Raw genomic sequence first — 12200 nt, 5'->3', positions numbered from 1 at the left:
TAGACTGTTAATTGTTGTTATATATATATGGTCTGCGATAATATCATAATTGTTGTTTTAACGATGTACGATTCGACATTATCGAGTACATCGCAAAAAGCAAACAAAACACATCTACAGAGTGCACAGTCTGCACACATATATTAGGTGATGAAGTCAGTTAATATAGGTTAAACTAGTGCACGCGCATTTAGAGTGTGTTCTTTCACTGCATGAATCGGTCTATTAAAATTGATTAAGAATGATCACATAATTCAAGATATGGGGACAGAAAATGTATATTTAAATAATTTCATATAGTTAATATCACACGAAGACTGCCGTTTTTTTCTCCAAAAGTCAACAATTACAAATGTGATATTGATTTTATACAACAAAATTGTTCAATAAACAAGTTAAAGGGATAGTTCACCCAATAATTTGATGTTTATCTGCTTACCCCCAGGGCATCCAAGATGTAGATGACTTTGTTTCTTCAGTAGAACACATTTGATGATTTTTAACTTTAACCGTTGGAGTCCATCAGTCGTATAATGGATGGCAATGGTAACAAAGTCTATGAGTGTAAAAAAAAACATGCACAGACAAATCCAAATTAAACCCTGCGGCTCGTGACGACACATTGATGTCCTAACACACGAAACGATCGGTTTGTGCCAGAAACCGAACAGTATTTATATCATTTTTTACCTCTAATACACTACTATGTCCAAATGTCTTTTAAATAAAGTTAAAAATCATCAAATGTGTTCTACTGAAGAAACAAAGTCATCTACATCTTGGATGCCCTGGGGGTAAGCAGATAAACATCAAATTTTCATTCTTGGGTGAACTATCCCTTTAAGAGACTCACGTTTTAGACACTGTATTTCCTGCTTTTGCTCTATTTCGCCAACAAAAAGTAGCACTGTTTTGTGTCTCTGAGCAACACGCCAGTGTTTCCTTCCTGAATGAATCAAGCGTTTAAATGATTCGGTTCAATCACAATGACTCACTTATTAACAGTGACTTGCTGCCACCTACTGGCGGATTTAATTTCACATTTAAATTATCTTTTCATTTTGTTTTTAAAATTATTTCAAACATCAGTTTTCAATGTTTTATATTTAAAATATCAAAACATTATTCATGCATTTGTAACTGCAGGTTAAAATATTCCATGTCCCTCTGAGCTGCATTAAACAGTGTGTAAATACTTCTAAATGCAACTTAAGATGCAGCTTCTGTGTTTCCTCTGCATTGCAAAGATAAATTTTGTTGATACTGATTTAATTAGCTTGGTAACAGCCCAAATGCAAGAATTTGACTCAAAAGTTGTTGCACACTTTTAGAGAAAAATGGCTTAAAGGTAAAAATGCCCACAAAACTTATTGGAAAAGATTAATTTCTGTCACTGCTGTGAACTAACCACACAGAATATATAAAAAAAAAATCAGGAGTCAGCTGTCCACGGTAGTTCTTAAGATATCAGCACAGGAACACACTCAGCAAAATATCGTCTAATTATCGTTATCGATAAAATCCCAGAAAATATAGAGATATTTTTTGTCAATATTGCAAACCCCTAAATTGTTTTTTAATTTATATAATAATGTATTGATAATAATTATTTAAATTAATATAATGATTAATACTTTCGACTCCATTTTCTTAAAAATGGTTTAAAGGCTGAAATGTAAAGTTTCATTTTATAAAACTTTTTGTTTTTGTGAAAACGTGTATATGAACTGTAAATTATGCTTTTTACAGTCATTTTACAGTTTAATATGGTACTATAGACATTGCCCTACCCCGCTCATATGGTATTAATTGTATTTGTGCAGGTCTTAAAAAGTCTTAAATTTGCACTTAAAAATCCTGCAGAAACCCTGAATAAGAAGTATTCTCTGCCCTCAAATGCTGGGGGCGTGTCGGCTGTCAGCACTGAAACCACGCCCACTCACGGAGAAGCTGCAGTAATTTAAACTGATTTTTCCAGTGCTGATGCTGCGCGCTCTCCTATTGCGGTCTTTGGTCTTGAAATGAGCTGATAATTAATAAAATGCAGTGCTTATCTTTTGATTTTGTTGACGTGAACTCCGTTAAATTTAAATATAGTGTGGGAATTGAAAATCGGATTTATATCCGTTTTGCGACTACACATTTATGTGGCCAAGTGTAAATGGATATGTTTTAACAAATCAGATAGATATCCGATCAGCGAAAATGCATGAAATGACCAGGTGTAAACAATGTTAGAGGTGGTGCGTCGAGTACATCATCAAGACCCGCCTAAAAAATCCTGAGCACGAAAATGGTGAAAAACTGTTTAACAGTCTAACCCAACAATGAAGTACTACTAAATATAGCCTTTATACTTCACTTTACTTCTAACTTCAGCTTTTTACTTCTGGAGATTAAGGCTTCAAAATTCACAAAATCGTTTAGGAAGATAAACAAAACATGTAAGAACCATGAACCTTTGTTGGTCACAGCTTATTTTCTGCAATAATACAAAACCCAGTGGAAAGATCCAACTGGCTTTTTGTTGAGGGAACCAGGGTAGGGTATGACATGTTGCTTGAAGCATTGAGTTAGTCATGACAATATGTGTTATCAGTTTTATGCTCTTCAGCTGCAGCACATTGTAACGTGCAGAGAGGAACCCTTCTAATAGGCTGTTTTCTAATGGACTGCACTGTGTTACACCCTAATTCTGCAATTCATGCCAACCCTTCATGCTAATTATTGATTAACAGCAGCAGTTTGAAGGCACAAGACTTGTGTAAGTAAAGTCAAAGGTGTCGAGAAGCAAATTTATTCAGCCTTGAGAACGCAGACCACTATCTAGTTTGGGAATATTTCATGGTCGAAGCTGACATGCAGTGTAGTGGAAATGTTCTGTGGCATTATCCTTTAACTCACCAGAGGGACTTTTGAAAAAAGGCCTTCATAATTGAATTAATAGGGGTGGGGAAAGAGCGGATGAATAGATAAAATGTTCTGACCCCTGGTGGCTGGTGCGTGTCTCTCTGGCCACAGCGGTGCATGAACGCAGGCTAGCTGAGCTCAGGGAGGACTCGACACGACTGCCAGGGGGAGGGCAGAGGAGCGTGGGCTTTGAGAGCTGTCAGAGCCCCCCCAACCTGCCTCTCCAGTTTTCTGCTCTGTTCCCGTTTGAATCTTTGGAAACGCACTACTACCAGCCCTCGCTGCAGCGGCATTGGAGCTAGTGCATGTATTTTTCAAATGTATCCCCCTCCTCCACAGCAAAAAGGAATTATTTATGCCACCAAAGCTGTCAAAGTTCTGCGCGATGCCGCCGGTGGAAAGGCAAACATGCGGGGAGATAGAGATAGAGTGGTAATCAATGGGATAGAGGGAGAATAACAAACTATTTCCTCTGGCTGGCGTGAGTCAGAACCTATTACTTGTCTGTTGTCAGTGAAAGGTGGGTTCAATATTGCTGTTTCTCATAAATTCAGAGCAGCATTATCTCATGTCGGCCCGCTATTGTGAAGTCAAAATAACATGTGCTGTCACCGCTTGTCCAACAAATCAAAGGCAATGCATAAATACTGAAAAGAACTGTTGACAAGCAAAGATAAAGAACTGTTTGGTTACTATTGTTGCTTTCTGTTTTGCTTTTGTTGTTTGGACATCATTTCAAGATGTTCTTTTGTTACTTAATATATTGCATTTTGACTTTGGATGAAGACTTGGGTGGAAAGTGCACTATTTTGATTTCTAAAATGACTAATTCATGTTTGTGAATTGGCTCTCTAGATGAGTTTTAATTGGTGAGCAACAGCATTTTTTGCTTATTTTTTATTTTTTTTGTAGATGATGCATACCTGCTCTCTGGGCTAAACATTGAGGAGGTTTATCCAGAGACGGCAAGTTTTATCACTTACGAAGGGTCTATGACAATCCCACCGTGCTACGAGACCGCAACGTGGATTCTGATGAACAAGCCAATTTACGTCACAAAGATGCAGGTAAAACAACGTACACTGTTTAAAATAAATGAGTTTTTGGTTAAGTTAGCAGAGTTTTTGTTAAATTCATTTACAAAATTATTTCATGTAAACTACGTGACTGAACTTAAAATGTTACACTGCCATCATTGTAGCAGTTTCCTATTTATATCATGTAATGTTTAAGTAGTTGTATAAAATACTAACATTTTAAGAACATAAAGTTCTACGACTATCGATCTACTACTACAAAACTCATGAAATAATGCCACAGAGACATGAAGACGGCATGAAACATGACAAGAGTACCTGATAATCTTAAGTGAATGAAACTCAACCAGACATCGTTAGACATCAACAGTGAAAATAAAACTGGCAAACAGTCACACAATGCAACCATATTAATTATTAATGCCAAGTGCATGCTGAGAAGGTAGGAACTGAGACCGGACAATCAAACCATTTTTCAGTGTAAAAAAAAAAAAAAAATGCATTAATACATGTCATCAGCTCTGCTTGAGGACTTAATAAACAGATTATTATAATAGAAAAGCTGCATCAAGGTGCATTAGTTGAGTTACTGAATGTTGTCAGAACTTCAGAACAGCAAGTAAACAAACAAATAGACTAATCGAGTAAATCTTTCAGCGTTATTTACTTGATCCAAGAATCAATTTTTATGGATTCAGCTAACGGCATGCTTCTTAAAGGCAGAATGTGTCCCTTTTGACCCTGCAGATACACTGTTTTGATGACATGTAATATAATCTGTTCTTGAATGACACTCTCACGTAGCTCCCCAGACACTTTTTCATACGGGTCTGTTAGGATTAGATTGACTGTGCAATAATTGCCTGACCTGCCATCAGAGGGTCGATATAAAATGTCTGCTCCATCTGTGTCGTCCTTACAGATGCACTCCATGCGACTGCTAAGTCAGAACCAGCCCTCGCAGATATTCCTCAGCATGAGTGACAACGTGCGCCCGGTACAGCCTCTGAACAACCGCTGTATCCGCACCAACATCAACTTCAGCATGCAGGGCAAGGACTGCCCCAACAACAGGGCACAGAAGTTGCAATACCGAGGTCAGTGTCTCTGTGCTGCTTCTTGTGATCTCTCAACCTGCTTTGAATTAGAAACTAAACCAGCCCATGATGAAACCAGAAGTTTTTCTACAGCTTTCATCATTTACTTCTCCAAAACAACACTGACTCCAAGGCAGAATAACATTGTTGGTCATAATGAACAGGTTAGCTGAAGTTACTGAGTAAATGTTAGTTTAGTTTCCAGGTAACTATTGAAAAGGTACATTTATAATAATAAACTTTTCCTTTATTCTCCTCACTTTTCACCTCACTTTACACATTTTTGACATTTTAAAGCAGGGGTGCCCAAACTCGGTCCTGGAGGGCCGGTGTCCCGCAGAGTTTAGCTCCAACCCCAATTAGACACACCTGAACCAGCTAATCAAGCTCCTACTAGTCATACTAGAAACTTCCAGGCAGGTGTGTTGAGGCAAGTTGGAGCTAAACTCTGCAGGACACCGGCCCTCCAGGACCGAGTTTGGGCACCCCTGTTTTAAAGTGTTTGGCAATATGTATAGTCAGTAGCAACATTTATGAGGATCCATGACCGTTAGTATGCTGCCTAGGAAGGCAGTAGGCAACCAGATTGCTCACTAGGTTTCATAATGGAAATAATTAAGGTGCGTTGTACTGTTATACAACATGCAAAAATACGAGCACATGCAGATACACACAAAAGCATTTTGTACATATTAGATGAGTGAAATGAATTATTCAGTAGTTATGAGCAAATATTTATCCTCAAAACAACCGTAAAATTACCCATTTCCTTAAATGCGTCATGTATACAAAGAAGTGATTTTATGTATAAAATAAACTCACTGGTTACTCCGTCATCATGTTAAAAGTGTTTGCGTAATTACTGGTAATCTCCTCTTGACCATGTATCATTTATTGACTAAGCTTGTTTAAGAGGTTTAGGTGTCTCAGTAGCACATGTTGTAATGAGCTTGGAGAGCCATAGGCATCTTTAGATGTGTTTGTGCTTCTACCAGAATGCCTGAGATATTGTTGTAAATTGTTTCAGCACTAAAGCATCATGAACAAAGAAAAGAAGAGCCTTTATTGAGCCTGCTCTTATCGCAAAATTTAATTATGGAGAATTTGCTTGTACTTTTGATACAGCAGTGAAGTGATGAATCAGAGTCGTGCGGCACTTGTTTGAGATGTTGGATTTACCACCCCAGTGGGTAAATGAGCGATACAAAAAAGGTTCCTTCCTTTTATTACATTTGAGCTGTTAAAAGATGTAAATATCTTGGAGGAGAAGGAACAGATAGAGGCATTTAATTAGTGTTGGTTAGGCATCTGAGGTCATGTATCTTAACCAGGGAGACACATTCTTTTGTAGCTAGCACAGTGAGCTGTCTGCGGGCTAATTGAATGTTAAATTGTAGCTTGAGGTGGTGATATTCAGAGTGCAAGAGAAAATGTAATTCTGGGAAACTGCGCAATGAACATGAACACAATGTTACAGAGTCTTATGGAACAGGAGCCAGAAACTCCAATATTGATGATTTTCAAACGCAGTGAGACATTCCTGTATATATAAGTAGTTTGATTTTGCAAATGCATCAGAGTAAACTGCTGAGAGGAAACTGCACAATCCAAGTTGTCCTATGATGCATGCTTTGTATTAAGCACTTCAAACTCATAAAAACTCACATTGAGTTTAAACGCAACTGTCAGGTCAAGAGTTTTTCTTAGTCACTTTGGTGCATTTCTCAAATAATCCTTAACATCTGCAAACCAATAAGTTCAACAATTTGGGCAAAGAGCACCACACAATGGATTAACTGCAAAAGCCTATAAGTTGCTCATCACTTTTATTTCATCTCTCAAAAGCATTTATGTCAATGGACACATCAGTGCCATCAGAATGACAAGTCCCTGTGTCATGGTTCACAAACAAGAAACAAGACAGTCAAATGCTTAGCCATGTTTTCAATAGCAGTGTAGTCTGCCAATATTTTCCGATACACTATGGTTACGGTTTTCATGGCAATGATTGAAAATGCACAGTGCTGCACTTTTTCTGTATGGCAATTTCAACAGTCCAAATTTATGCATTACTGTATGTGATATTGATTGCAATATTGTAAGAGACTGGTCAGTTACTCTTTTATTGGTGGTCTGACAACAAATTCTAGTGCAATGCCATGGTGATATAAAGCAAAAGACAAGACACACATATGTACATATACACTCTATGCGTGTGCGTGTTTGTGTCTGTGTCTGTATATGTATACATTGCATGTTTTTTTGTTAGTTACAGTAGTCCTCATAAAGTATATTTACTGATTTTGACTGTTCTGTCTTCACACATTTGAATGACTGAGGACACAGTTGTTCTCCCAACATTTGGCTGTACCTTTTGACCTCCCTCTGACCTAAGGTCATGATTGAGAACATGGTCCACACATCCTTGGCTTCTTCTACCTTTTTCTCTGTTTTGCCTCCCTACACCTCTTCTTAACTGTTGACCCTGTTTGTTTCCTTGTTGTTCTTTGTGTCCACTGTTAGAAATTAACATTGTGTTGTGCCCGATCTATATATTCTTTATAAGTGAAGGTTTGTTAGATGTACCTCTGAGCTATTTTAGAGAAATGGTTGATCACTGGTTGATCTAACAATTTACATTTCCCTTAATTAGTGAAATTCAAGATTCACCTGTGCAATTCATCAATTCAGGACACATTTACAAAAAGAGGTCTAGTAGAAATGTATAGAAAATAGGTTTGACAGTTTGACAACTAGTTGAACCATTTTTGCATTTAATAACTTATACAATGAACTAATACCTAGATGTTTTGGGGGAAGACTATTCAACACAATCAGTATAATTTATTTTCATCAACATGACAAGCAATTAATAATGTAGGAAACAGCAGACAATTTTACATAATCAATGTACCAAAGCTTTAGCAATTTGTTCAAAAGTATGAGAAATTGCTTTTATGATGTGGAGGTTGAACAAGTAGTTTGGAGAATTTCAGCTGGGATCTGAGAAATGTACTAAAGCGACAGAGAAAAAAAACGTAATGTACATGTTTTTTAAATGCATAACTTACATCTTACAGTATATCCTTATCTGTAAATGTTCGAAAGATTTACATTTTGTCCTTTTCAAGTCTTGTCCTGACAACATTAATAACAACAAGCGAGTCTCTGTTAAACTTAACAGACTTCAGTAAATAAGTGTGCAATGATTCAGACTACATTTTGCTATTCTGGATTTACTATAATACATTTAATATTTAATATGGCTTTAAAAATCTCCATGTAATTATATGCAAACATTTGGGACTATTGTAATGGGATAATGTTGAGATAAGTGGATGTGTATTTTCTTACCAGTTAACATTAACTTGTAATGATTTTAACTTATGATTTTTGTCTTAGAACATGTTCATATTTTAACCCTTTTTTCACCAATAAGGTGATGGATTGTTCAGAAAAGGTAATCTGGAATAATATCGGGACATTTTATATAAACTATGTGAAAAATCTGTGATTTCATGAAGTAGAGTGAAATGTGATAATAAACAACAGCATAATATTGTATTTTTCCCCTTACAGTGAACGAATGGCTGCTGAAATAGAGCCAGGATGTGGACCAGCCCAAGAACACTAACATGAAAAAGAATGAAGAGGAAGGCTCGTGGATCAGTACAGAATGAAGACTGACATATGTCCTGCCAGATAAAATCATGACGTTGTAAAGAAAAAAACAAACCCCAGCAAGAAGAGACTTTGCACTCTTGGCAAAGTAATCCAATTTCATACATCCAATCAAAACTAGTGACATACAGTTATAACTACACAAATGTTTTGATACCTTTTTTTTGGGGGGGGGGGGGGGGGGGGGGGGATACACTACAAAAATATAACATTTATTCCATAGGCTCTTCACAAATGGAACTGAATGTTTTTAGCCTTTGTACATAAGGACAACTTGCTACCAATCTGGGAAAAAGGGACAGGACATTGAACCACCCTACCAGTACAGAAACATCCTTGAAACATAACTGCATTCTCAATCTTTATTCTCGCTCACGCTGTGGAGAGGAGGGAGAGGCAGCCTTGCAGGTTTATTGTCAAGACAAAAACCATCATAAAGACTACTATGATGTGATGTTGTCTGTGGGGGGAAAAAAGTGTCTTGGCCTTGTAAATATAATTATTCATGCTGAAAATGAATATGTAAAGATACAAATAAACATTAAAAAAAATAATAGAGGGAAACAAATAAATGAAAAAAGTTGAATATTTTATGCTTGGCGCACTTTCTGGAGCAGAGCTGATGCCTTTTTTTCTGTTTCATTGTTTACAATGGTCATACACTGTGTTTATAGTGCAATGCCATGGTGATATAAAGCAAAAGACAAGACACACATATGTACATATACACTCTATGCGTGTGCGTGTCTGTGTCTATGTTTGTGTCTGTGTCTGTATATGTATACATTGCATGTTTTTTTGTTAGTTACAGTAGTCCTCATAAAGTATATAATACATTTATAAGGCAATGAAAAGGTCTTCAGCTCTCAGGGAATTTAAGTGCAGCATCTGCTGCATGAAATTATGCAAGACTTTTATTAAAAGTCCATGGAGATACAAATGTCCAGATGCTCAAAGGCATAAAGAACAGTGAACGTGGCCAGACGTCATTTCCTGGACAAACATCTATAAGAACACATAATAACAATCATTCTGAATGTCATCTTAAGAGATTTCTCTTGGGTTGTAATTCAGTTTAAACAAGAAACAAGTTTGAAGTGTCATTTTGTTTTAGCAGTGGTAGGCTAAAAACCTGTCAATAACATGTCCAGGTCATATTTCAGAAATGAGAACTATATTTATAAATTAATTGTTTATTTTGGTTTCATTAAAATTCTTTGCATAACAATATTTTATGAGAGGTATGTTGATTGTGCCCCCCAAATCATATTCTTTTTATTGTAATGCAAAACATAGACTATATATTTTATATAATTATATTATATATTTTTAATATATATATTAAAGAAAAATAATGAAAATGTTGGAAACGTTGTCACACTTCATAACAGGCTTGATTTTCTTCATGCAAATGCAATTTATTTTATCTGCTTTTTTTTAATAATTTTTTTGTTTGTTAAATATGACCTGGACATGTTTACATGAGATTTTCACCCAGTAGGTTTCTTGCTGTAATTCAGTCATGATTTTCTTCCTCTATATGCTGTTTGGTGCTCCCTTTCCTTTCCTTTCTACATAGCTTTTTATATAGATATATAACATCTTAAAAGACATCCAGCTCCTCATTGTGATTCCCAGTGCCTGCAGGTGACTGGTAAACTCTTTGAAATCTGTCTGTCTTTGAGAGAATGTGCTCTCTCGTGGTTGCCACTCAGCTTCACCCGAAGACAAACGTTATTTGTCATCATATCTTTGTAATCCAATGAAAACAAGCATTAGGGTCAAGAAAGTCACACTCATTCCCTCTTATAAATATGGAAAGAGTTGCCTGACAATTTCTTTTTGGTAGTATAGCGTTAGGGCGACTTGAAAAGTGTGGCCTTAAAGAGCTTCATGGCCTCACCAATAAGGTGATGGATTGTTCAGAAAAGGTAATCTGGAATAATATCGGGACATTTTATATAAACTATGTGAAAAATCTGTGATTTCATGAAGTAGAGTGAAATGTGATAAACAACAGCATAATATTGTATTTTTCCACTTACAGTGAACGAATGGCTGCTGAAATAGAGCCAGGATGTGGACCAGCCCAAGAACACTAACATGAAAAAGAATGAAGAGGAAGGCTCGTGGATCAGTAAATTTTTTTTAGATAATTCACATTGCAGTATAATCTTTCCAACCACCAACATTTCCAATAATCATTTGAATACCCATTCTGATTGGTCAGTTTACTAATCAGAGTGATTAAAAATCCCTGGGCATTTTATGCATCTGAGTTGTGCACATTAGTAAATTAATAGATGAAAACAGCAGTTCATTTGATCACTTATGGTTTCATTTTGAATCTGCTGACGGACCACTGCAATCTATACAGGTTTTACAGTTGCTGAACTAAATTATACATGCTGATGTTATACCGTGTTATTAGTGTGGTCACTCTCTATTGTCCTATTCTTACTCTCCCTTACTTTTTTATTAGCCAACAGATGGAATGCTCCTGCCTGCCAGTTATGTTGAAGAAACCTTTCACAAGAGCATGGCTGCAAATTGTTCTCTCCTGTCCACCGGGGACTATGATGTGATGTTGTCTGTGGGGGGAAAAAAGTGTCTTGGCCTTGTAAATATAATTATTCATGCTGAAAATGAATATGTAAAGATACAAATAAACATTAAAAAAATAATAGAGGGAAAAAAATAAATGAAAAAAGTTGAATATTTTATGCTTGGCGCACTTTCTGGAGCAGAGCTGATGCCTTTTTTTCTGTTTCATTGTTTACAATGGTCATACATCTCCTGGCTCCCCTTCTCTCTCTCTCTCCACCCACTTACATCCCTCTGTTTTGTACATCTCATTATATTACCCAGACTTCACCGCTCTAGCCAAACCAGTCCACACAAAATGCAGTTATTCAGATATGTACTCATCTTTAGGCTGATTTTCCTAACAAACTTAATTCCCAAGCATTACATCTGAGTGCTTTGTCCTCCTTCCTGTTTTGAAGATCATTGCTCATCAACAGTCGCAAAGAGTGACACGAATCGCTGGGAAAGATGCAGCATTAGTCATGAGTTTGAGCAAATTAGATGCAGCTAAATGTAAAGCAGGTCAGCGGCGAGAGAATCATCAGAGTTTCGTATCTATGCCAGAACGTACCGTGCCAGTGCCCCTTTAAACATCAAATACTCAGCCTCTAACAAGTTGGCAACCTGGATTAATGAGCGGGGTGCAGATGCTATTATTCTCTACCTCTCTGACCATTTCAGCGCACATAGGCTGAATGATAATATTTTATCCCTCGCTCTCTTTAAATCCAATTAGCTGAAAGAAAGTGCTTTGTGGCACCACGCCGCATCAATTATTCATTCCAGTTTTTACACCCAATCCATGCGGGTTCCTGCGCATATTAAACAGAGGGAAAGGCGCATCCCTGCCAGTTTAATATATATATTAAAGAAAAATAATGAAAATGTT

The 12200-nt window shown here is 36.7% G+C and overlaps 1 protein-coding gene across 1 annotated transcript; it reads left to right on the top strand.

Annotated features, from left to right (window-relative positions):
- The first annotated feature begins 2745 nt into the window (after positions 1-2745).
- On the top strand, positions 2746-8895 carry LOC107556569 (carbonic anhydrase-related protein 10-like). The gene is made up of 4 exons (XM_016239706.1): positions 2746-2764; positions 3823-3977; positions 4870-5044; positions 8624-8895. Exons 2-4 carry the CDS (start codon positions 3903-3905, stop codon positions 8644-8646), a joined length of 273 nt encoding a protein of 90 aa, XP_016095192.1. The 5' UTR covers positions 2746-2764; positions 3823-3902; the 3' UTR covers positions 8647-8895.
- The last annotated feature ends 3305 nt before the right edge of the window (positions 8896-12200 follow it).

The sequence above is a fragment of the Sinocyclocheilus grahami genome, unplaced genomic scaffold, assembly GCF_001515645.1.
Source record: "Sinocyclocheilus grahami isolate Dianchi unplaced genomic scaffold, SAMN03320097.WGS_v1.1 scaffold573.1, whole genome shotgun sequence".
In the NCBI taxonomy this organism is placed as follows: domain Eukaryota; kingdom Metazoa; phylum Chordata; class Actinopteri; order Cypriniformes; family Cyprinidae; genus Sinocyclocheilus; species Sinocyclocheilus grahami.
The sequence above is the reverse complement of the archived record's forward strand: the minus strand, read 5'-3'. Positions and strand labels throughout refer to the sequence as shown.

Excerpts from the sequence above, each read along its gene's own strand:
- LOC107556569 (XM_016239706.1), top strand. The coding sequence starts at position 3,903 with ATGACAATCCCACCGTGCTACGAGACCGCAACGTGGATTCTGATGAAC. Across the intron at positions 3,978-4,869 it reads TTTACGTCACAAAGATGCAG|ATGCACTCCATGCGACTGCT; the intron begins GTAAAACAACGT and ends TCGTCCTTACAG. Across the intron at positions 5,045-8,623 it reads ACAGAAGTTGCAATACCGAG|TGAACGAATGGCTGCTGAAA; the intron begins GTCAGTGTCTCT and ends TTCCCCTTACAG.